Consider the following 27,665-nt stretch of genomic DNA (forward strand, 5'->3'; position numbering starts at 1 on the left):
ACGAGAGGGCTTCAGGAGAGGGTTCGTGTAGTTTCGCTGTTCTTACTCTATGGAAGCAACGCAGACGACAGTGGTTGACGATACCATCCATAGTTTGGTTCGCATCGCGACGCCCGCAATGTGGCTTTCCTTTAGTGTATCTCGACGTGTCTCCGTGTTGAATACACGGCAGAGGTCGCAAACGGGTTTTGATTCCTTACCCGTACCCCTACCCGGCCGCTCCTGGGTCGCAAACGGGTACCCGTACCCGGCCATACCCGTATCCTACCCGTACCCGGCCGGGTACGGGTAGGGTACGGGTATCGGGTACCTGATTGCGACCTCTGGGATGAAGCCATGTTGCAGGCGCGGGTGGGTTGATTATAGGAACTTTAATTGTGAGAAGAGACAAGACGTTGGGAAATGAGTGACACACAGTTACTCACCAGTGACTCACGGCCTACCCGTACCCGGTCGCACCAGGCTCGCAAACGGGTACCCATACCCGGCCGGGTACGGATAGCCGGGTATCGGGTAGGGTACGGGTATCGGGTACCCGGTTGCGACCTCTGTACACGGCCCATAGTTCGCGTTGCATGGCAACAATCGCACTCCTGTGGCTCGTGTGTTTAACGTGTCATTTATGCAAGGGATGTGCGAGGTGGCCTGGTGATGTTCTGATGCTGTTGATGGTTCCACCCGTGGCTTGGAGGAATGCAAGACAGCACGTGGCATATGAAGCCGCGTGGTCTGTTTCCATGCTGATTTTATTATTATTATGTGGCCACTGGGAAAAATATAGTTAAAGAACGTTCATGTGTTGTGTGCGCTGACGTGATGGCATCTCCTGCGTGTGCTGTTGGGTGAGTGAGGCTTGGGCTATGCTGTGCACGGCGATATTGATACCACAGACACAGGGATGACAGGAATCACGAGTAAGATAAACGAGCTCCTTTAATTAATGGTGCTGTTAATGCTGCTATAATGGCTCAAACACGTGGGGCGCTGTTGTGCGAAAATTCTGCTCCGAAACATTACCTTCCTAACCTACCCTATCCCTAATCTCACCCAAAACCCTACCCCCTGAGTCTATCCCTAACCCCTACCCTAACCCAGCCATAACCCTACATCCGGTGCCTATCCTTAACCTTAAATCCCTACTCTTTGGTTTTTTCGGTAAAGTCACGTAGGTTAAAAAATAAAACAAATAAATTAAATGACGACGTTTCGGAGGCAACACAAGCCTCCGTCTTCAGGTGGAACCGTCACAGCAAAATGACTGTATCAAGTGAAGAGAGCTCTAAGAGACACGACATCTTATATACTACGTGACTTTACCGAAAAAAACAAAGAGTATGGATCCTTGCAGTCACGAAAGCTTCAAATCTAGAACTTAAATCCCTACCATATCCCTAACCCCCGCCCTAACCCTTACCCCTTAAGCCTATCCATAACCTCTACCCTAACCCCCGCCATTACCTTACCCAATAAGCCTATCCCTAACTCATAACCATGATCCTACCCGTCAGCGTGTTCCACCCATGGCTATGTTGCGCTCATTACACCCCCTCAGTATGTGGGCCCCGTGGGCCCCGTGGATCCCGGGGGTTCAGACCCCAATTGGATTGGGGGCAGCACTTCTCCACCGCAGCGCTTCACGTAAGACCTCCGCCCCGCCCCCACGTCCGTTCAAGACTAGAGGGAGATCCACACGTCGTTGATGAACATTCCTTGTCCCGTCAGCCCGAGGTGGACATGAGCTCAGATCATCATGGTGATGATCGAACTCTCGTTCGCGTTGCCGGGACCGACGTCTGTCACGACTCGTTGTGTCCGGACGGGGAGACTGACATCTGACCGGGAGGTCCAGTCGATGGGTCGACACGATGGGAACGTGACCCACGACCTCGGAACGCAGCTCCCACGAAATATAAGCTCGGACCGCACGTCCCGTTCACACATCTGTCCCTCCACGTAAAACATTTTTATCCCATCAGCCACACTGCCTTCTGGGAGTGCACGGTAGCAACAGCATCCATTCTGGGCTCACGCCAAACACAACTCTGGAAGGTTCTTCTTGGTTCTTTCGGTAAAGTCACGTAGAAGGGAAATAATAAAATAATAAAAATAAAACGTAATATTTTATTATGTAATATTGTATTATGTTTTATTTTTATTCTTTTATTATTTCCCTTCTACGTGACTTTACCGAAAGAACCAAGAAGATGAATCCCTGCAGTCACGAAAGCTTTAAATCGAAATTTAACTCTGGAAGGGTTTCAACAATCATCATCTCATCAGCAGAGTCGGGCTTCATTGCCTTTCAGATTGTGATTCGTCCGCTTGATTATTTTGTCACTCGTGTTTTAGTAAAACAACTCTGATCTTATCTTATATTTATAGAGCGCCTTTGTTCATTTCGTGGTATGTGCTACAAGGGTCATTACCCGAAACGTCGTCCATGATATTTCCCCCCTTCTAAGGCCACACAGGGTTATTGACAAATGTGTTGCGTTTTATGTACTATACAGTCTAGCGTTGTGTCGAACCAGGACTCATATCTAACAGAGAGGGCCCTTGCCTATAAACATCTGGGCAGTTCGCCAGCATTGAGTCATGCAAGCCGGACCGCCGATGAGACGATACATGTCAAAACCCGTCCAGAGATCTGAAATTAGGCGCTCCCAGTTGAGCAGTCCGTGCAGCTGATGGGATGCATAAGCAAAGCTTTTTATATGCCTTTACGGGGGGGGGGGGGGCGGTGGGCGGATATGTATCATAGCTGTAACGCCTGCTTGTGTATTCTTGTTACGTGATTCCACGGCCGCCTCGAGCTATTTGGAGCCCTAGGCCATTGCATATTCTGCTAAATGCCAGACACTGCCACGCGGTTGCCACCACCGGGAGTGGGAAAACTTTGGCGGTGCCAATGGAGCCGCGCGGTGATTCGGCGTATCCGCTGGGCGATGGGCTCTCTCCGTGTCAGCCCGGGCACCGCACCGGGCGCGCTCACCGCAACGGGGCAGGCACCAGCGCTCCCTCGTGGACTGTGCGTGGGTGCGTGCGTGTGTGGGTGCGTGCGTGCGTGTGTGCGTGGGTGCGTACGTGTGGGTGCGTGGGTGCGTGCGTGGGTAGGTGCGTGGATGCGTGCGTGGGTGCGTGCGTGCGTGGGTGGGTGCGTGCGTGGGTGCGTGGGTGGGTGGGAGCGTGGGTGGGTGGGTGGGTGCGTGGATGCGTGTGTGGGTGCGTGCGTGCGTGGGTGGGTGCGTGGGTGCGTACGTGTGGGTGCGTGGGTGCGTGCGTGGGTAGGTGCGTGGATGCGTGCGTGGGTGCGTGCGTGCGTGGGTGGGTGCGTGCGTGGGTGCGTGGGTGGGAGCGTGGGTGGGTGGGTGCGTGGGTGGGTGCGTGCGTGGGTGCGTAGGTGTGTGCGTGGGTGGGTGCGTGCGCGTGGGTGGGTGCGTGCGTGATGGGACCTGCGTAGTACCTGGAGTGGTATGTTACCGGTAGCCACGTCGGTGCCTGTGGTGGTATGATACAAATACCACGCAGACACCGGTAGTAATATAATACCTGCGGTGAACCGGCTACATCGACGCGGAGTCGTTTCGGGGGTTATCACACGTGGTTACACACGGGGTATGTGGGGTATGGGCTATAGTACAGGGGTAGGAGGAGGGGGGGGGTCGTTTGGGGGGGGGGGGGGTGAAGGACCCGGAGCCCTTCTCCACACGTTTCCTGTGTTAATCTCTGCTCGCGTTCCCACTGGGAGCAGGGGTGGAATTGAGTCGACGGGTCACGGGAACCAGGGTGGGAGCCCCTCCAGGAAAGGCCCTCTCTACACCGTTCGTCTCGGTTACGGGTGACGGCGCGAGTGGTCGTTTTTTGACCATTCCTTCAGCACGCTGGGCTGTGCGGCTTGAAGGATGGCAGGACTGGCTTAGACGTCTCTCCCCACTGATGTGGGCCGTGTCCAGGAAATCGAACTCAGCTCCACGGGGTGCATAGTTCACGACGTCGATGATCCGTTACACACCAATCCTGTCACGCTCAAGTACACCCTGACGATGGGTCACCGTGGCCAGTGAGACGGGCCAAGCGGTAGCGCGTTCACGTCTCGTGGAATTTCGCGATTGGAACTCGACAGGCGGCCCTGGTAAATACCGCTGCGTCGCAGCATTAACACCGCGGCGGGTGACCACGCCGTCCCCGTCACTCGCGCGGCAACCGGCGACGCTTTCGAAAGAGGTGTCGGCAAATTGTGTGCCCGGGTCGTCGTACTCCGAATAGTTTTGGCCAAAATGACAAAACGTGTTGCCGTGTGCTGCTGTGTGGTGCTGCTGTGTGGTGCTGCTGTTGCACTGCTGCATTGTTGCCGTGTCCATGGCGCGGTGGCGTCGCGCGTGACGGAGACGGCGCCTGCAGCCCAAACACAGAAAACGTGGGGGGGTCCGTACGCGGGGGTGCTCCGTACGCGGGGGGGGGGGGGTTACAGCCCCCCACTCCGCTTCATGGCTGTGCTTCTATAGGAGAGTCCGGGGGGGGGGGGGGGGGGTCGCGGGAGATTTACAAAAACGCACAGGCCCCGCGCTTTGGCATCGACGCGAAACGTCAGCGCGGCTGGAAGCATCGAGAATAATACGCGTGTGGGCCCTGCCGCACACGGCCATTGCATAATGCTGCATCGAGACGGACGGTGGGGGGGGTTGGGGGGTTATGGATAATGGGGGGGGCAGGGGGGGGCACAGGGAGCCTTGGGGGGGCCCTTATTTTCATCCCCAGTCACTTGGCGCCACGGGGCTACACGTGGGTAGACGTCGCCAGGCTTCGTCCCATCTGGACCCCCTCCCACGCACGCCCCAGCTGGAGACACGTGGCTTTCCCGTGCCGCAGAATCCTCCTCCTTTACATTGCAGATCCTTCATTGCTCCCGTCTGTCCATCGGGTTCCCCGCTTTCTCCCACGTTCCTCGTTCCCTCTTCGTCAGCACGGAGGAGCAGCAGCAGCAGCGTCGGCGTCGGCGTCGCGATCCGGTGAAGTTTGTCCGGCGTCAGCCGAGCGCGCCCGACTCCGTGGTGGGGATGTGGAAGAGCAGCTTCGGTAAGTCTTCAAACGCACAACAGCAGCAGCCCGCGTTTACTGAAACACTCACACCCCACTCACCCCACTCACCGCCCCGGGTCTAACCCTTCCACTGCTCCACTCTGGAGTTCCCTCCTCGCGTCGTCGTCGTCGTCGTCATCATCATAGCGATCGTCTCTTTCCCCGAATCTCTGCTAATAAATAACCTGGCGCAACTCAAGATGCTTGTGCTCAATCAACTCCGTGTGTAAAGGGAAGCAGGACCCTTCCAAGTGCCGGCAGTTTAGACCCCGACCACCCCCCTCCCCCCTCCCCCTCCGGCGGCTCACCCACCAGTGGCAAGGCTGGACACTAATTTAATCAGGAGGCTGAGAAGCCAATTAATGGCACAGATGCCTTCGCGGCCCCGAGTTAATTAGCGGCATGCGGCGCCAGCAAAGAAGAAGTGTGGGGAGTGGGCGGGGGGCGGGGGGGCGAGGTCGTGATTGACGGGTGGATGGTGCTGCCACCCGCAGGGAGAGAGAGGGGGCTGTGCAGGGGAGCTCCCAAATCCACCCCCTCGGTGTGAAGGGGTGGCCAAGAGGACCAACACCGCAGCTGCTGCAGCTGCTGCTGCTGCGGTGTTGGTGTCGCTGCTGTTGCTGCAGCTGCTGCTGCTGCTGCTGCTCCTCTTGCTGCTGCTGCTTCTCTTGACCCCCCTCCCGCCCACCCCACCACGGTGCTGACCCCGTGACCCCCGCCGTGGTGGATGACGATGTCGCCACAATTAATTAAATATTAAAATCCGGTCACGTGTTCATCACGTGAAGGACGGAGCTGGGAGAGGTGGAGGGGGGGCACCGCCTCCCCCCTCCTCGTGGCCTTCACTTTCAGTCCCAACGTTGAAAGATTATTCCCGGATTTGGCCCCGTCATGGGAACGTCCTCCAACCCATCGAGGTGCTGGGGGGGGGGGGCGGTGTATTGCTATGGCTGCTCCCCCGAGAAGGGGGAGTTGGGGGTGGGGGCTGGGGTGATGTTGAGGGAGAGTGCCCCCCCCCCCCCACGGGGTCAGTAGGGCGTGAAGCGGCTGTAGGCTCCACGGTACAGGCTCGCCTGCGACGCGGACACACGGGGGGGGGGGGGGGGAGAAGGGGAGGAGCGCACAGGAGGGGGGGGGGTCCGAGGTCAGGGGTCACGGTTGTGGGACAGATTGGAGCGCAGGGTCCATGCAAAGTGCAGCTGGGAGCAGCTGGGAGCAGCCGTCACCGTTGGGAATCAGCGAGACTGCCGCACGTGGAGCATGCGCGGTGTGTGTTTGTGGTTTGTGTTGCGTCCACGAACGACGGAGGGCAGAGGAGCGACGCTCACAACAACGAGCGGAGCGCCGGGCAGCTAAAGCACATAGAGTTGGCACAGTGGGGAGCACAGTCGGTGCGCCTGCCAGCCATCTCAGTCAGTCAACCCGTGGCACATGGCTCTGTCACGTGACATCCTGCCAACGGGCCTTTAACGTTCTAGATTTGAAGCTTTCGTGACTGCAAGGATTCATTCGGTAAAGTCACGTAGGTAAAAAAAATGAAATAAAAATTAATAAAAATAAAATAATAAAAATCACGACGTTTCGGAGGCAACACAAGTCTCCGTCATCAGGTGGGACCGTCACAGCCAGATTTGCTGTATGAAGTGAAACGTCGTGATTTTTATTATTATTATTTTATTTTTATTAATTTTCATTTCAGTTTTTTTACCTACGTGACTTTACCGAAAAAACTAAGAGCATGGACATTCAACACTTCACGTGGCCTCAAAGTGCAACCGAGGATGACACGAGCGCCGTGGTGCCAATGCCATCACTGAGCGGCGAGTGGCAGCTGTGTTTTCTTGATTCCTGCTGTGCGTGGCGCGTCACTGGGGTCGCGCGCGTTACTGAGGTCACGCGCGCGTGCTCGTGGGGGGGGGGGGGGGGGGGTCACTCACCACGGTGCTGACCCCATAGGTGGCGGCGGGGCCCAGCGCCGGATGGAACGCCTCCGCCGGGGCGAACACGCGTCCGTAGCTACGGCGACACACAACACAAAGACAAAGATCACCCGTGTAGCTTTGACAGACTCAAGGGGCAAGTGCTGTTCGCGAGCATCTATGAAGACCGGCACAGCACACGAGGGGGTGGGTGGGTGGCCAACACCACGCCCGGCCGCCTTTGTCTCCCTAGTGCTGATGTTTAGACACCACACCAGGTACTCGTTTAAGGTGAACAATTGCTGTATGTGTTATTGGTCCCGAGCGGGAATTGGGAGCAGCATCTTTGACACACAGTACAACACACACCACACAATACACACACACAAGCACCACGCACAGCACACATACATACCACACACAGCACACACACACAGCACACATACATACCACACACAGCACACATACACAGCACACACAGTACACATACACACCACACACAGCACCCACACACAGCACAACACACACCACACACAGCACAACACACACACAGCACACAGTACACATACACACCACACACAGCACACACACACAGCACAACACACACCACACACAGCACACACACACAGTACACATACACACCACAACAAGCACCACACACAGCACAACACACACCACACACAGCACACATACACATCACACAGTACACATACACACCACACACAGCACACACACAGCACAACACACACCACACACAGCACACACACACAGTACACATACACACCACAACAAGCACCACACACAGCACAACACACACCACACACAGCACAACACACACCACACACAGCACACACACACAGTACACATACACACCACACACAGCACACACACACAGCACAACACACACCACACACAGCACACACACACAGTACACATACACACCACAACAAGCACCACACACAGCACAACACACACACAGCACACATACACAGCACACAGTACACATACACACCACACACAGCACACACACACAGCACAACACACACCACACACAGCACACACACACAGCACAACACACACCACACACAGCACACATACACAGCACACACAGTACACATACACACCACACACAGGACACACACACAGCACAACATACACCACACACAGCACACAGTACACATACACACCACACACAGCACACACACACAGTACACATACACACCACACACAGCACACACACACAGTACACATACACACCACACACATACAGTACACATATACACCACAACAAGCACCACACACAGCACAACACACACCACACACAGCACACAGTACACATACACACCACACACAGCACACATACACAGCACACAGTACACATACACACCACACACAGCACACACACACAGTACACATACACACCACACACAGCACACACACACAGTACACATACACACCACAACAAGCACCACACACAGCACATACACACACCACACGCACGCGCCACACACAGCAAACACCACACACGCACAACACACACACCACACAACCACACGCACTGCACACGCACAACACGCACCACACGCAGGATCAATGTATTATTTGATCACAAACGAGTATTAAATGAAATGTTATTCATTGTAATCAATCATCGCAATCGTAATACATTATGAATAATTCCAGTGATTATATTGTCATTGTTACGTGGGGTCACGGAGCGTGCGAACGCGACCGCACCTGAGCCACACCTCCTCACCTGTCGCTGTAGGCGGTCGTGGCAGGGGCAGCGTAGCGGTACGTGGCATAGCCGCCCTGGGTGGGAGGGGGGGGGCACATGGGGAGGGGCAGGGGCAGCATGGATAGAGGGCAGTGTCAGCATGGATAGAGGGCAGGGGGCAGCATGGATAGAGGGCAGTGTCAGCATGGATAGAGGGCAGGGGCAGCGTGGATAGAGGGCAGGGGCAGCGTGGATAGAGGGCAGGGGCAGCGTGGATAGAGGGTAGGGGGCAGCATGGATAGAGGGCAGGGGGGCAGCATGGATAGAGGGCAGGGGGCAGCATGGATAGAGGGCAGGGGGCAGCATGGATAGAGGGCAGGGCGCAGCATGGATAGAGGGCAGGGTCAGCATGGATAGAGGGCAGGGGGCAGCATGGATAGAGGGCAGGGCGCAGCATGGATAGAGGGCAGGGGGCAGCATGGATAGAGGGCAGGGGGCAGCATGGATAGAGGGCAGGGGGCAGCATGGATAGAGGGCAGTGTCAGCATGGATAGAGGGAAGGGGCAGCATGGATAGAGGGCAGGGGCAGCACGGATAGAGGGCAGGGGCAGCATGGATAGAGGGCAGGGGGCAGCATGGATAGAGGGCAGGGGCAGCACGGATAGAGGGCAGTGTCAGCATGGATAGAGGGAAGGGGCAGCATGGATAGAGGGAAGGGGCAGCATGGATAGAGGGCAGGGGCAGCATGGATAGAGGGCAGGGGCAGCATGGATAGAGGGCAGGGGCAGCATGGATAGAGGGAAGGGGCAGCATGGATAGAGGGCAGGGGCAGCACGGATAGAGGGAAGGGGCAGCATGGATAGAGGGCAGTGTCAGCATCGATAGAGGGCAGGGGGCAGCATGGATAGAGGGCAGGGGCAGCATGGATAGAGGGAAGGGGCAGCATGGATAGAGGGCAGTGTCAGCACGGATAGAGGGCAGTGTCAGCATGGATAGAGGGAAGGGGCAGCATGGATAGAGGGAAGGGGCAGCATGGATAGAGGGCAGTGTCAGCATGGATAGAGGGTAGTGTCAGCATGGATAGAGGGCAGGGGGCAGCATGGATAGAGGGCAGTGTCAACATGGATAGAGGGCAGTGTCAACATGGATAGAGGGCAGTGTCAGCATGGATAGAGGGTAGGGGGCAGCATGGATAGAGGGCAGTGTCAGCACGGATAGAGGGCAGGGGCAGCATGGATAGAGGGCAGTGTCAGCATGGATAGAGGGCAGGGTCAGCATGGATAGAGGGCAGTGTCAGCATGGATAGAGGACAGTGTCAACATGGATAGAGGGCAGTGTCAACATGGATAGAGGGCAGTGTCAGCATGGATAGAGGGCAGGGTCAACATGGATAGAGGGCAGTGTCAGCATGGATAGAGGGCAGGGTCAGCATGGATAGAGGGCAGGGTCAGCATGGATAGAGGGCAGGGGGCAGCATGGATAGAGGGCAGTGTCAGCATGAATAGAGGGCAGGGTCAGCATGGATAGAGGGCAGGGTCAGCATGGATAGAGGGCAGGGGGCAGCATGGATAGAGGGCAGGGTAAACATGGATAGAGGGCAGTGTCAGCATGGATAGAGGGCAGTGTCAGCATGGATAGAGGGCAGTGTCAGCATGGATAGAGGCAGTGTCACATGGATAGAGGGCAGTGTCAGCATGGATAGAGGGCAGGGGTCAGCATGGATAGAGGGCAGGGTCAGCATGGATAGAGGGGCAGGGGGCAGCATGGATAGAGGGCAGGGTCAGCATGGATAGAGGGCAGTGTCAGCATGGATAGAGGGCAGGGTCAGCATGGATAGAGGGCAGGGGGCAGCATGGATAGAGGGCAGGGTCAGCATGGATAGAGGGCAGGGGGCAGCATGGATAGAGGGCAGGGGCAGCATGGATAGAGGGCAGGGGCAGCATGGATAGAGGGCAGGGGGCAGCATGGATAGAGGGCAGGGGCAGCACAGATAGAGGGCAGGGGCAGCATGGATAGAGGGCAGGGGCAGCATGGATAGAGGGCAGGGGGCAGCATGGATAGAGGGCAGTGTCAGCATGGATAGAGGGCAGGGGGCAGCATGGATAGAGAGCAGGTCAGCATGGATAGAGGGCAGGGGGGCAGCATGGATAGAGGGCAGGGGCAGCATGGATAGAGGGCAGGGGGCAGCATGGATAGAGGGCAGGGGGCAGCATGGATAGAGGGCAGGGTCAGCATGGATAGAGGGCAGGGTCAGCATGGATAGAGGGCAGGGGGCAGCACGGATACAGGGCAGGGGAAGCATGGATAGAGGGCAGGGGCAGCATGGATAGAGGGCAGGGGGCAGCATGGATAGAGGGCAGGGTCAGCATGGATAGAGGGCAGGGGGCAGCATGGATAGAGGGCAGGGTCAGCATGGATAGAGGGCAGGGGGCAGCATGGATAGAGGGCAGGGGCAGCATGGATAGAGGGCAGGGGCAGCATGGATAGAGGGTAGGGGGCAGCATGGATAGAGGGCAGGGGCAGCACAGATAGAGGGCAGGGGCAGCATGGATAGAGGGCAGGGGCAGCATGGATAGAGGGCAGGGGCAGCATGGATAGAGGGCAGTGTCAGCATGGATAGAGGGCAGGGGGAAGCATGGATAGAGGGCAGTGTCAGCATGGATAGAGGGTAGGGGGCAGCATGGATAGAGGGCAGGGGGAAGCATGGATAGAGGGCAGTGTCAGCATGGATAGAGGGTAGGGGGCAGCATGGATAGAGGGCAGTGTCAGCATGGATAGAGGGCAGGGGCAGCATGGATAGAGGGCAGGGGCAGCATGGATAGAGGGCAGTGTCAGCATGGATAGAGGGCAGTGTCAGCATGGATAGAGGGCAGGGGCAGCATGGATAGAGGGCAGGGGCAGCATGGATAGAGGGCACTGTCAGCATGGATAGAGGGCAGGGGGCAGCATGGATAGAGGGCAGGGTCAGCATGGATAGAGGGCAGTGTCAGCATGGATAGAGGGTAGGGGCAGCATGGATAGAGGGCAGGGTCAGCATGGATAGAGGGTAGGGGCAGCATGGATAGAGGGCAGGGTCAGCATGGATAGAGGGCAGGGTCAGCATGGATAGAGGGTAGGGGCAGCATGGATAGAGGGCAGGGGCAGCATGGATAGAGGGTAGGGGGCAGCATGGATAGAGGGCAGGGGCAGCATGGATAGAGGGCAGGGGCAGCATGGATAGAGGGCAGGGGCAGCATGGATAGAGGGCAGGGGGCAGCATGGATAGAGGGCAGGGGCAGCATGGATAGAGGGCAGGGGCAGCATGGATAGAGGGCAGGGGCAGCATGGATAGAGGACAGTGTCAGCATGGATAGAGGGCAGGGGGCAGCATGGATAGAGGGCAGGGCAGCATGGATAGAGGACAGTGTCAGCATGGATAGAGGGCAGTGTCAGCACAGATAGAGGGCAGGGGGCAGCATAAATAGAGGGCAGTGTTAACATGGATAGAGGGCAGGGGGCAGCATGGATAGAGGGCAGGGGCAGCATGGATAGAGGGCAGGGTCAGCATGGATAGAGGGCAGAGGGCAGCATGGATAGAGGGCAGTGTCAGCACAGATAGAGGGCAGGGGGCAGCATAAATAGAGGGCAGTGTCAACATGGATAGAGGGCAGAGGGCAGCATGGATAGAGGGCAGGGGCAGCATGGATAGAGGGGCAGGGGCAGCATGGATAGAGGGCAGAGGGCAGCATGGATAGAGGGCAGGGGCAGCATGGATAGAGGGCAGGGGGCAGCATGGATAGAGGGCAGAGGGCAGCATGGATAGAGGGCAGGGGGCAGCATGGATAGAGGGCAGTGTCAGCATGGATAGAGGGCAGGGCGCAGCAGGGATAGAGGGCAGAGGGCAGCATGGATATAGGACAGGGGGCAGCATGGATAGAGGACAGGGGGCAGCATGGATAGAGGGCAGTGTCAGCATGGATAGAGGGCAGGGGCAGCATGGATAGAGGGTAGGGGGGCAGCATGGATAGAGGGCAGTGTCAGCATGGATAGAGGGCAGAGGGCAGCATGGATAGAGGGCAGGGGGCAGCATGGATAGAGGGCAGGGGCAGCATGGATAGAGGGCAGGGGTAGCATGGATAGAGGGCAGTGTCAGCATGGATAGAGGCAGTGTCAGCATGGATAGAGGGCAGGGGGCAGCATGGATAGAGGGCAGGGACAGCATGGATAGAGGGCAGTGTCAGCATGGATAGAGGGCAGTGTCAGCATGGATAGAGGGCAGTGTCAGCATGGATAGAGGGCAGTGTCAGCATGGATAGAGGGCAGGGGGCAGCATGGATAGAGGGCAGGGGCAGCATGGATAGAGGGCAGGGACAGCATGGATAGAGGGCAGTGTCAGCATGGATAGAGGGCAGTGTCAGCATGGATAGAGGGCAGGGGGCAGCGGAGCCGGAGAGAACTGTGCAGTGCCACGGGGACTCACGTAGAGGTCGGCAGCGTAGAACCCATCCTGGTAGACCACTCTGCAGACAGACAGACACACACACAGACATTTACACACAGACACACAGACATTTACACACACACACAGACATTTACACACAGACACACACACAGACATTTACACACACACAGAGAGACATTTACACACACAGACATTTACACACAGACACACACACAGACATTTACACACAGACACACACACAGACACACACACAGACATTTACACAGACATTTACACACACAGACACAACACACAGACATTTACACACAGACAGACATTTACACACAGACAGACATTTACACACACAAACAGACACACACACACACAGACATTTACACAGACACACAAACATTTACACACAGACACACAGACATTTACACACACAGACATTTACACCCAGACACACACACAGACATTTACACACACAGACATTTACACCCAGACACACACATAGACACACACAGACATTTACACCCAGACACACACACAGACACACACAGACATTTACACCCAGACACACACACACAGACACACACACACATTTACACACAGACAGACACACACACAGACACACACAGACATTTACACAGACATTTACACACACACACAGACATTTACACACAGATGACACACACACAGACATTTACACACACGAAGACAAAGACCCCCATATAGCCTTAACAGACTGTAGGGGCAAGTGCTGTTAGCGAGCACCTATGAAGGCTGGCACGGCACAAGAGGGGGTGAGTGGCCAACACCACGACCGGCCGCCTTTGTCTCCCTGGTGACGATGTACCAAGTACTAATTTAAGGCTGAGTCGACCTAGGAGAGGCCCAGCACCGGTTAAGATAATCGCCACCGGTGTTGGCCGCGAGCGGTGATTCGGACACGGAGACTCGACAGGAAGCTGCGACCCCGCTCAAGGGGTTCATAGGTCGTGACCCCACAACCCTCTGTGAGATGAACAGGCCTTGACCCCATGACCCATGACGGAGACGGAGAAGACGCCGGCTCACCCCCCGTATGCGGGCATGGTGGGGGGCGGCACGCGGAGGGCGCTGAACACGGCCCGGGCCCTGCCCCTCGCGTGGTTCCCACGGAACGCGGCGGCCGCTGCGGCCGCGGCGGCTGCGGCTGTGGCCGGGACGGCGGCCGGGACGGCGGCGGCGGCCGCGGGGAAGGGGATGCCCGCCACTGTGGGGGGGGGGGGGGGGGGTGGGGGGTACGGGGCAGAGCACACGACAAATAAAGACCTCCCGTGTAGACCACGCAAGCCGTCGGGACAAGTGCTGTCAGCGAGCAGCGGCGCCTACGATGGCCTTACCAACGGCCGAACCCGGCCGCCTTTGTCTCCCCAGTGCTGATGTCGACGTGATGCGCCGCGACAAATATTCAGCGTCGGTGGCCGGTCCGGCTGAAGCGGAGCCCTGCGGCCCGCGGTGTGAGTGCGAGTTCACTCACCGGCGTAGATCTCTGGCGCGTACACCGCGCTCACCACAGGGTTCCCTTTCCATCCTGGGCGGGTGTGGGGGGGGGGGCACAGGGGAGGGGGGCACGGGGTGGATGGCAGTGACCACAGCATTGGTGGACATGGAAACGTGAGATTGCGGCTGTGGTACCTCTTCGTTCTGAAGCGGCGGTCCACGTTCACCGACACTCTTACTCACTCACTCACTCACCTACAAACACACACTCACTCACACACTCGCATACACACACACTCACTCACCTACAAACACACACTCACTCACACACTCGCATACACACACACTCACTCACCTACAAACACACACTCACTCACACACTCGCATACACACTTACACACTCACACACTCACTCACTCACCTACAAACACACACTCACTCACACACTCACTCACACACTCACTCACCTACAAACACACACTCACTATCACTCACTCACCTACAAACACACACTCACCTACAAACACACACTCACTCACCTACAAACACACACTCACTCACCTACAAACACACACACACTCACACACTCACATACTCACACACACACTTACACACTCACTCACAAACTCACACTCACACACTCACAAACACACTTACACACTCACTCACTCACATACTCACCTACAAACACACACTCACTCACCTACAAACACACACTCACTCACATACTCACACTCTCACTCACTCACTCACATACACACTTACTCACACACACACTCACTCACACACTCACAGACACACGTACACACTCACTCACACACTCACACACTTACACACATACTTACACACTCACTCACACACTCACACACTCACACACTTACTCACTCCCACCTGCAAGAGACACCAGAATCTCGAATGAGAGAACCCGGTTCTGATAGCGTCGGTCGCACGCTGAGTGCCCTGACAAGTGACGGAGTCCCGGGACATCCCGGGACGCCGCTACCATCAGCGATCGGTGATGGGTGATGGGAATTCGTGATGGGTGATGGTGGGTGGTCGGGGTGATGTTAAATGTTGGTAATAGGAGGTTATTATGGGGGTGATGGTGGGAGTGATGGGAATGATGAGATCGGGGGGTGATGGTGGTATTGATATGGGTGATGGTGGCGGTGGTGACAGGCACGGTGATGTGGGGATGATGGTGAAAGGGATGGTTCGAGATATGGGATGATAGCGAATGATGTGGCTTCATCCCAGAAGCGATCATTCTCTCACTCACTCATTCACATATATACTCACTCATTCATTATTCACTCACTCGCGTATTCATTATTGAGAGTGCAGCACAGATGGCGCCGCAGCATCTCTCCGTGCAGCCAGCAAGGAGGAAGCGGGGGGGGCGACTGTTTTGTGTCTGTGCGTGTGTGCTCCTGTGTTCCTGTGTCTGTGCGTGTGTGTTCCTGTGTCTGTGTGTGCTCCTGTGTGTGTGTGTTTGTGCTTGTCTGTGTGTGTGTTCCTGCGGAGCGCCGCGTGGCTAAAGCACAGCAAGTTGGCACAGTAGGGGGCACAGGTGGTGAATCGGTCAGTCGTCTCAGTCAGTCGACCCGTGGCACCTGGGTCTGCCCCGTGACCTCCTGCCAGCGGGCGTTCGACATTTCACGTGGCCTCAAGGTGCACATGGCCTGGCACAAGCGCCGTGGTGACGTCACCTCCACTTAGTGGCGAATGGCGGTTGTTGTTGTTGTTGTGTGTTTGTACTTGTCTGTGTGTGTCCGTGTTTGTGTGCCTGTTAAGGGAGCGGCAGTGTCGCGGTTAGCACTGCGCTGCACTTTGAACCCGGCGTCCCGATTTCAAATCCCGCTCACGGCCAACACGAGTCACGATAATCTTAACCGATTCTGGGCCTCCCCTAAGTACACTCGGCCTAAAATTAATACCTTGCGCGGTGTGTAAGCATCGCCACTGGGGAGACAAAGGCAGCCGGGCGTGGTGCTGGCCACCCACCCCCTCATGTACCGTGCCGGCTTTCATAGGTGCTCGCTAACAGAACTTGCACCAACAGTCTGTTCAGGCTATACGGGAGATCTTTGTCTGTGTTGTGTGTCCGTGTGTGTCTTTTGGGAGCGGTAGTGTAGCGCTACGAATCCGGTGACCAGAGTTAAATTACCGATAACGACCAATAACAGGAGCGAATAACTGAACTGGTTCTGGCCTCCCCTAGATCCGCTCAGCCTTGAGTACCTGGTGCGGTAAGGATAAACACAGGAGAGACAAAGGCGGCCGGGTGTGGTTCCGACAACTCCACACCCTAATGGAGGAGATGAGGGGGGGGGTCTTTCTATGTGAACACACACACGCAACTACAACATCCGAGGCTGCGAGGTGCACTTTGAAGCGTGGAAGGCTCTCTGGCAGGGCAAGGGACAGACACACGTGCTATGGGTTTACTTAGATCACTAATCAAGGCATACAAAGACAAAGATCCCCCTGTAGCCTGAACGGACTGTCGGGGCAAGTGCTGTTAGTGAGCACCTATAAAGGCCGGCACGGCACACAAAAAGAGGCGCGCTGTGGTTAGCACCACGCCGGACCGCCTTTGTCTCCCCAAAGTTGATTTTTCCACACTGCACCGAATGTTCATTTAAGGCCGAGTCGACCTAGGGGGAGGCCCGGAACCCGTTCAGACATACGTCGGGTGGCCGACCGCTCGCCAGGTGAGAAAAGGTCGCAGCCGCTCATGGAGCCCTCCCTCACCGTTGCTTAACGACGCCACGGCTTTCTTGTTCGTCATCACCCGCGCTGTGGCGTTGTTCACCTGCGGAGCGGGTGGGGGAGAGGAGGGAGGGGGGGACAGGGGGACAGGTGAGACGAGTCGTCAGGGGGTGGGTGGGTGGTCGTGCGTGCGTGTGGCATTGCCTCCATGCCCCTCCCCCCACCGCCGTGGCTCAAGCTCCCGAGGAGGGGGTCCCAACATCAATCGGAGGAGGGGAGAGCAAATTCGTGCACGGGTCACGTGCGTGCGTGCGCGTGCACATGCGCGCAAGGGGGTGGGGGCGGGGGCGGGCGGGGGGGGAGCCTCGGCATGCGGCACCGCGGGGTTAGGGGGGGCTGCTGCTCCTACTCATCATCATCATCCTCCTCCACCTCCTGCCAGAACTTCGCCTTCCACGCTTCACGCGATAGCCTCGAAGTGCACCCAGCCCGGCCACAGTTCGAGTCCAGGAACTCCCTTGAAGAGGAGACCGCGGGGGGGGGGGGGGGGGGGTGGCCCTGACTGCAACATTCTCTTGAACTTCGCCGTACGGTCCGGTCCCGCTACAACCGTCATCATCGCTCGCCAACGTCGCACGAGGCCACGCGATCGTCCGTCGGGACCATGCTCGGGTTCTTGTTAACGCTGTGCGTTGCGAAAAACCGGTTCGAACCGGTTCGCCGCACGTGCATAAATGCCTCCGCCAATAAACGTGCTCTGCTGACCCCTTTCTACACAATATACGAATGCGGCTGCTCCAGAGGTCATGAGCGCACTGGAGCGACTCGATCTCCCGGCACGGCACTGCAGCAATCTTTAGTAATAGGTTTTTACCCTTTCAACTGGTACAAAACCTGACACCTTTATACAAGAGATCATGTTTGCGATAACCAATTTGTTGTGTTTGCATTTTGACTGCTTGTGTTGAGGTTATTGCAAACATGATGCCTTGTATAAAGGTGTCAGTTTTTGTACCAGTTGAAAGGGTAAAAACCTATCACTATATTTTGCCACTGGTAAAGGAGGTCTCATAGTGTGGAGCAATCTTCTGAACCGTTCCCCCTCCTCCCCACCCGACTCACCGCAGCCCGTGCGGAAGAGTAGGCCAAGGACTGCTCTCTCTCTCTCTCCCACTAGTGGAGGGCCACCTCTGGGCGAGGCGCGTGCGCAATGAACGCATCTGTGCGCCATGACTCATTGGATTTATTTTAGCTGCGTCGGGTGGCGGAGGGTCTTGACGACACGCATTTATTCGGATCATGACGTGGCCTGACCCCAAACAAGACTCGATTATATGCAATGCTCATCATGATCATCATCGCCATGAACTATGGAGGGAAGTTGACCCGGAGGTTTGGAGATGGGAGTGGGGTCCGGGTTAGGGGGGCAAGCGGTTTGGCCGGTCGGGGTTAAATTATTATTCTCATCGTCACCACCACCAATACCACCACCACCACCAACCTCATCAACATCCTCGAGACAGTGAGCCGTGTAACACCACCACCAACAACCTCTTTGTGAACACAAACAAGCCAGGCATCAACATGCAAATCACGTTACACAAACATGTGATGGCACGGGCTGGGGGGGGGGGGGTCCCTACTCCCTAGGGGGCCCAAGAGGGGGCCCCGGGGGCCCGGGAGACGGACAGGCGCCCTCGGGGATAGACGGGACCAGAGATGGCGCCTCCTGTAGCAGCAGCAGTAGCTTCAGCACCACCTGTCAGAACCAATCACAGCCCGGCACGCCTGGCATCGCACATTCAACACGGCTACTCACACAGCACGCCTAGCATAGCACACTCAACACACAGCACGGCTACTCACACAGCATGACTAACACATCACGCCTGGCATAGCACACTCAACACACAGCACGGCTACTCACACAGCACGTCTAGCATAGCACACTCAACACAGCATGGCTACCAACAACAGAACAGCTATCACAGAACGCCCGGCATAGCACAATCAAACACAATGCGGCTTAGAGCGCAACGACCACAGCACGTCTAACACAGCAAGGGCACAGCACGCACAACAGCTTGGCCTCAGCGTCACCCGCACACCCCACTCAGCTCACCCCACTCAGCTCACCCCCCACTCAGCTCACACCCCACTCAGCTCACACCCCACTCAGCTCACCCCCCACTCAGCTCACACCCCACTCAGCTCACACCCCACTCAGCTCACCCCCCACTCAGCTCATCCGCACACCCCACTCAGCTCACACCCCACTCAGCTCATCCGCACACCCCACTCAGCTCACACCCCACTCAGCTCACATCCCACTCAGCTCACACCCCACTCAGCTCACACCCCACTCAGCTCACCCGCACACCCCACTCAGCTCACCCCCCACTCAGCTCACCCCCCACTCAGCTCACACCCCACTCAGCTCACCCCACTCAGCTCACCCCCCACTCAGCTCATCCGCACACCCCACTCAGCTCACACCCCACTCAGCTCACCCCCCCACTCAGCTCACCCCCCACTCAGCTCACCCCCCACTCAGCTCATCCGCACACCCCACTCAGCTCACACCCCACTCAGCTCACATCCCACTCAGCTCACACCCCACTCAGCTCACCCCCCACTCAGCTCACCCCCCACTCAGCTCACCCCCCACTCAGCTCATCCTCACGCCCCACTCAGCTCACACCCCACTCAGCTCACAATCCACTCAGCTCACACCCCACTCAGCTCACCTGCCTCGCCTCTCCCGTGCGTGCGTGTCAAGGTGGGGCGCGGGGGTGGGGGGAGCTGCAGGTGGCATCACGTGACGCTCACTGCACCTGGAAATTAACCCCCCCCCTCCGCCCCCCCCCACCCCTTCGGCCCTCCACAACTCCCACCCGCAACCCCCCCCGCACCCCCCCCTGCACCCCCCCCCTCCGGCCCCCCAAACCCCCCCCCGCAACCCCCCCCGCACCCCCCCCTGCACCCCCCCCCTCCGGCCCCCCACACCCCCCCCCGCAACCCCCCCCCCCGCACCCCCCCACCCCTCCGGCCCCCCGCAACTCCCACCCGCCCCCTCCCCAGGGCAGCAGGTGGAGGCTCAAGCCGCACTATGAATATTGCAGAGGCCGCGTGCTGCACAATTAGCTACAGTGAGCAGGTACAGCGCTCCTCACCACACTCCTCACCACACTCCTCACCACACTCCTCACCACATTCCTCACCACACACACTCACCACACTCACCACACTCACTCACCACACTCACCACACTCACCACACTCACTCACCACACTCACTCACCACACTCACTCACTCACCTCACTCACCACACTCCTCACCACACTGCTCACCACACTCACTCACCACACTCCTCACCACACTCACTCACCACACTCACTCACACACCACACTCACTCACCACACACACTCACCACACACACTCACCACACTCACTCACCACACACACTCACCACACACACTCACCACACACACTCACCACACTCACCACACACACTCCCACACTCACTCACCACACTCACCACACTCACTCACCACACACTCACCACACTCACTCACCACTCACTCACCACACACTCACCACACTCACTCACCACTCACTCACCACACACTCACTAAATCCACACACCACGCGCATCATCCCGCCCCTCTTTGTCTCTCCCTCCGTCGACAGACGCGACACCAAGGCACGGACATCGCAAAGCAGCGGGACTCCGACTCACGGCCCCGGCAAGCGGCAGCGCCAGGCCGCGCACTGCTGATGAACCTCGCGGGCTGCTGATGATGAACCTCGCGGGATGCTGCTGATGAACCTCGCGGGCTGCTGATGATGAACCTCGCGGGCTGCTGATGATGAACCTCGCGGGATGCTGATGATGAACCTCGCGGGCTGCTGATGATGAACCTCGCGGGATGCTGATGATGAACCTCGCGGGCTGCTGATGATGAGCATCGCGGGCTGCTGATGATGAACCTCGCGGGCTGCTGATGATGAGCATCGCGGGCTGCTGATGATGAACCTCGCGGGCTGCTGATGATGAGCCTCGCGGTCTGCTGATGATGAACCTCGCGGGCTGCTGATGATGAACCTCGCGGGCTGCTGATGATGAGCATCGCGGGCTGCTGATGATGAGCATCGCGGGCTGCTGATGATGAGCATCGCGGGCGCGGGAGGGGGAAGCTGTCGTGAGGACTGATCACCATCGCCCCCCCCCCCCCAAAACCGCCAAGCGGCCGGCAACAATCAGCACTCGCGCGGTGGTAACGGATCACTGTTGTGGCGTAACGCGTTTGTCTTGAAGTGGGCGGCGGCGCGGGGGGGGGGTCATGGCCAGGAGGATGAAGAAGGCGGCTCGCTTCGTCAACAGCGACAACACCCACGGGGGCAGCGTCGCACGCGCGAGTTGTCGTCAGCCTTGCCCCCCACACCACCACCGGCCACGTTGCGTGTGGTCAGCGTGCGTCGGTAGGTGAATGAGTGCTGCTGCAATGGCGCGCATGCCTCGTGTGCCGTCCAGGCGAGATCGCGAGAGTGTCGTTACGAGGGGTGTCCGCTCGGCATTTACTGGGAGGAACCACAGCCACAACCACAGCCACAACCACAGCCGCACACGCGAGCCGCACCAACAATCACAGCCGCCTTAGCTCAACACAGCCACAACCATAGCCACATTCACACCCAAAACAACAACCACAACCACAGCGCTTGGCTATCTCCCGCACGCTCTGAGCTCACACAGAACTAAAGCCATCTCGTAACACCTCCTCTCACCTCCTGTCACCTCATCACACCTGGCGCTCAGCCACAGGTGTGTCTGCATATCCACCCCCAAAGGATGGCGACTCTCCTGCCTGTCATCTCTCATCTCACTCTACTCCCCTCCACGAACTCTCCTACCTCTTCCCTGTCATCTCACTCCACTCCCCTCCACGCACTCTCCTACCTCTCCCCTCTCATCTCACTTTACTCCCCCCCACGCACTCTCCTGCCTCTCTCCCCTCTCATCTTCACGTTACCTCTGCTCAACAACAAATGTCTCCTGGTGAAGGCCTCAGTCTACACCCTCGCCCCCTAAAACACTTTGGTCATTCGCCAGCACTGGCTCCAGCGAGCCCCACCCTGCAGATGAGACACTGAAGTGGGGGGCTTGTGGGGGGCCTGTGGGGGGGGGGGGTGGGGGGCTCACCTCGATCTTCCTCCCCTCCACCACGCTGCCGTGCAGCTTCTCCCTCGCCTGCTCCGCCTCTCCGCTGCTGTCAAACGTCACGAAGCCGAATCCCTGGGGGGCCAGGGTCAGAGGCCGGGGGTCAATTACCGGGGTTGGAGGTCAAGGTCACCACACTCGCCAGGGTCAGGGATTCAGGATCAGAGCAGTTATTGAGATCAGGATCTCTATAGACACTGGGTCAAGGTGATGACGATGATGATGCTCGTGATGATGATGGTGATGATGGTGGTGGCCAAGCCGCTGTGGATGTGAGCGGGAATGAATGCCGCTCACCTTTGACCCCCGCTCGTTGAAGATGATCTCTACATCCAAGATTTTTCCAAATTGCTGTGGGGGGGGGGGGGGGGGGGGGGGGGAGGACATGGGGTCACAGGGCAGAGGTCAGAGCCCTGAACACATGCCCTTCACCCTACTCACCCCACTCACCCCCCTCGCCTCCCCTGCCCCCTCACCCCGCTTCTCACCCCGAACATCTGCCGGAGGTCGGGGTCGCGGAAGCGGAAGGGGATGTTGGAGACGTGGAGCCTCTTGTGCTGCCCCTTGGGGGAGGGGGGGCCCCCACCGTCTGCCGGGGGCGGGGGCAGCGCCGACTCATCCTCCGTTTGCTGCTGGGAGTGGGGAGGGGCACAGAAGGGGAGCAGTGGGGGGCATGGGACGGAGGTGGGTGGTGAGTTGGGGGGGGGGGCGATGTGCACGCTACTCGCCCGCGTGTGGGTCGCTATGGTTACACTGCACTCACCGTTGCCGTGCCGGGGACGGAGAGTCCGTGGTGAGCGGAGGTCGCGGCTGCCGTGGAGTTGCCGTGATTGAGGGGGGCTGCCGTGTAGAGGGCGAGGCTGCTCGCAGAGCCCCCCCCCAGCTGTTGAGCGAAGTCGCCCCCCAAGCCGTTCTGGGGGGGCGGTGGAGGGGGCAGGAAGGGGGCGGCCATCGGCTCGGGGCCCGCGGCAGGCGGGTCCAGCCCACCCTGCGTGACACAAGAACGCACACGTGAACACACACGCACGTGAACACACAAGAACACACGCGTGAACACACACGCGTGATCACACAAGAACACACGCGTGAACACACACACACGTGAACACACACGCGTGAACACACACGCGTGATCACACAAGAACACACGCGTGAACACACACGCACGTGAACACACACGTGTACACACACAGGCGTGATCACACAAGAACACACACGCGTGAACACACACGCGTGATCACACAAGAACACACGCGTGAACACACACACACGTGAACACACACGCGTGAACACACACGCGTGATCACACAAGAACACACGCGTGAACACACACACACGTGAACACACACGCACGTGAACACACACACGTGAACACACAAGAACACACGCGTGAACACACACGCACGTGAACACACACGCACGTGAACACACACGCACGTGAACACACACGTGGACACACACACGTGTGAACACACACGCACGTGAACACACACGCACGTGAACACACACGTGAACACACACACGTGTGAACACACGCGTGAACACACACGCACGTGAACACACACACGTGAACACACACACGTGTGAACGCACGCGTGAACGCACGCGTGAACACACTTGAACACACGCGTGAACGCACGCGTGAACAAGACAAAGACTGTAGGAGCAAGTGCCGTTCGCGAGTAGTGCCGATGAATGTTGGCACGGCACACGAGCGGGTGGATGGACAGCACGATGACGCCTTTGTCTCCTCGTGTGGCGATGTTTACTACACCCCGCACCAGGTACTGATTTGAGGCTGAGTCGACCTAGGGGATGTTTACTACACCCCGCACCAGGTACTGATTTGAGGCTGAGTCGACCTAGGGGAGGCCCAGGACCGGTTCAGATAATCATCACTGGTGTTGGTCGTGAACAGGAATCAAACGCAGGTCTCTGGGTTCGTAGCACGGCGCGCTCACCGCAGCACTACCGCTCCCCATGCCGGAAACACACACGTGTACACACACACGTACACATACACACACACACGTGAACACACACACACGTGAACACACACACACGTGAACACACACACACGTGTACACACACACGTGAACACACACACGTGAACACACACACACACGTGAACATACACACGTGAAGACACGCGTGTACACACACGTAAAGACACGCGTGTACACACACACACACGTGAACACACACACGTGAACACACACGTGAACATACACACGTGAAGACACGCGTGTACACACACACACGTGAACACACACACGTGAACACACACGTGAACTTACACACGTGAAGACACGCGTGTACACACACACACACACGTGAACACACACACGTGAACACACACACGTGAACACACGCGTGTACACACACGTGAACACACGCGTGTACACACACACGTGAACACACACACGTGAAGACACGCGTGAGCACACACACGTGAACATACACACACGTGTACACACACACGTGAACACACACACGTGAGCACACACACGTGAACATACACACACGTGTACACACACACGTGAACACACACACGTGAACACACACACGTGAAGACACGCGTGAGCACACACACGTGAACATACACACATACGTGAGCACACACACACACACGTGAACACACACGTGTATGACATGCCCCAGCGGGCAGTGAGTGAGTGAGCCCCGTCTTGTGTGGAGGTCCGCGGCTCTAACGCGGCAGGCCGCCCTGGTTAACCGCGCGGTGGAATTTCAACGAAACCAGGCGCCGTGTGCATCACCCACGTGACGTTGTACGGTGCCAATTTAGCACGCGTCAAACATTACACGAGTTACTTGCCAACTATTTTCTCCGGCAGTGCATTTACAAATGATTTGGCAAATAATTCGACGGGGAAATTGTCACACCCCCCCCGCCGCCTCCCAAGACCCTCCTGAATAATGAGTCTTGAGACTCAGCGAGGCTGTCCCGGGTGAAGACGCGGAACAGTGACGATGATGAGAACCCCAACGCGGTTAGAAATCGGTTTGTTTCATCACCGGTAACCGGATGGACAACAAACCGGTTTCACCCCATCATCCATCCCTCCTCACCCCCTTCTCGTGGAGTTTGGATGATACGAGTATGACATGTTACAGTTTAGCGCCATGAAGAAGGGCAGTTGCCCGAACCGTCGCCTGTTATAGTTTTCCTTTTACAGGTAGGAACAACAGGTTCCACATTGCCCACCAGGGATTATTTGCCTGTCTGTCGTGCACGAATGCGCTGTCCAACCAAGTTCCTACCTGCCCACTTGGAAGGAACGTGTTATTGGCACATTTGCATATACCACGAAGTGACGGTGACGTCACCACAGCTCTTGTGCCAAGCTAGGTGCACATTGAGGCCAAGGTAGCACAGTGCTCCCCACTGTGCCACCTCGCTCTGCTTTACCCGCCCATGCGCTCCGCTCGTTGTTGTGAGCGCCGCTCCTCCACCCTCCGCTGTTGCTGGAGGGCGACTGCCTCCAACTGCTCAGTAGCAGCAGCGTCCTTCACGAGCCTCCTCTACGGAGGTTGACACCGCTAGTTCAAGTCGTCGGCAAGTCGTCCACTCGGGTCCACATCCTCCTGTACCGCATCACTCCATCTGTTCTCTAGCCCGTGCCGCGCCTGTTTTTAGCCCCTTCTGTCCGGCCAAGCAAAGGCTGCTTGGGCATGCGGTGGCTGTGCACGCCGGCTCCGTGACTCAGCCAAACAAAGCCTCGCCTAGCGGAGGAGCTCACCGATGAGACGGCGTGCCGGATCTCTCTCAAGGATCTGAGAGCTCCTCGTACACTCCAGCCTGATTGAACTCGGGATGGATCGTATGACCCACGCAGACGTTCTTATTTCAGAGTGGTCCGCGTTTCGCCAGCGTAGAGAAGGGGGGGCATATAACTGTGGCCGAGAAGACTCGGGACATCGTATGTAGCGAAGGTGACGTACAAAGACAAAAATCCCCCGTATAGCCTGAACAGACTGTTGGGAAAGTGCTGTTAGCGAGCATCAAAAAGACCGGCACGGCACACGAGGGGGTGGATGGCCAACACCACGCCCGGCCGCCTTTGTCTTCCTAGTGGCGATGTTTACACACCGCACCAGATACTCATTTGAGGCTGGGGGTGAGTCGACCTAGGGGAGGCCCGGCACCAGTTCCAATAATCGTCACTGGTGTTAGCCGTCAGCGGGAAACAAACTCGGGACCGCCAGGTTCGTAGCGCAGCGCGCTAACCGCTGCACCACCCGCTCCCCCCAAAGGAGACATACATGGATGTGCACATAAACACACACAGACAGACACACACACAGACATTAAGACCCACAAAGACAAATGTATATAGAGATATAGGCACAAATATATTAGGACACGGACACAAAGACAAACATCCCCCGTATAGCCTTAACATACTGTAGGGGCAAGTGCTGTTAGCGAGCACCTATGAAGGCCGGAACGGTACACGAGGGGGTGGGTGGCCAGCACCACGGCCGACCGCCTTTGTCTCCCTAGTGGTGATGTCTACACATCGTACCAGGTACTCATTTGAGGCTGAGTCGACCTAGGGGAAGCCCAGGACCGGTTAAGATAATCGCCACTGGTGTTGGCCGTGAGCGGGAATCGAACCCGGGTCGCCGGGTTCGTAGCGCAGCGTACTAACCGCTACATTACCGCTCCCCACACACACGGACACACACACACGGGCACACACACACGGACACACACAGACGTACACACACACACGGACACACACACGGACACACACACGGACACACACAGACGGACACACACACACGGGCACACACACACGGACACACACAGACGTACACACACACACGGACACACACACGGACACACACACGGGCACACACACCGACGAACGAACCCCGAGGAGGCCGCTAATTTGCGCACCCCACGGACCCCGATCTCCCTTCCCTCCCACGTGGGCAGGTGAGGGAGGGGAGGGGCTCACCTGGGGGAGGGGAGGGGCTCACCTGGGGGAGCGCGAGCAGCTTGATTGGCAGCGCGGAGAGGCCGAGTGGGGGGCCCAAGACCCCCCGTGCAGACAGCATCATCGCGGGGGGGGTAGGGGAGACGG

At 57.6% G+C, this 27,665-nt stretch overlaps 1 protein-coding gene across 2 annotated transcripts; it reads right to left on the reverse strand.

Moving 5' to 3' along the window:
* Positions 1–5,777: 5,777 nt before the first annotated feature.
* On the reverse strand, positions 5,778–27,665 carry LOC133347634 (RNA binding protein fox-1 homolog 3-like). Of its 2 annotated transcripts, none has more exons than XM_061560088.1 (12): positions 27,562–27,665; positions 23,318–23,542; positions 23,043–23,183; positions 22,852–22,905; positions 22,537–22,629; positions 17,375–17,435; positions 14,658–14,711; positions 14,213–14,390; positions 13,175–13,214; positions 8,755–8,810; positions 7,017–7,095; positions 5,778–6,152 (listed from the first exon to the last, which is right to left on the reverse strand). In XM_061560088.1, exons 1-12 carry the CDS (start codon positions 27,640–27,642, stop codon positions 6,108–6,110), a joined length of 1,107 nt encoding a protein of 368 aa, XP_061416072.1. In that variant the 5' UTR covers positions 27,643–27,665; the 3' UTR covers positions 5,778–6,107. The 2 variants fall into 2 exon arrangements, with proteins under 2 accessions (XP_061416072.1, XP_061416063.1); XM_061560079.1 differs by having other exon boundaries at positions 23,043–23,186.

The sequence above is a fragment of the Lethenteron reissneri genome, chromosome 3 (assembly GCF_015708825.2).
Source record: "Lethenteron reissneri isolate LAM-NWPU_2019-01 chromosome 3, ASM1570882v1, whole genome shotgun sequence".
NCBI lineage: Eukaryota > Metazoa > Chordata > Hyperoartia > Petromyzontiformes > Petromyzontidae > Lethenteron > Lethenteron reissneri.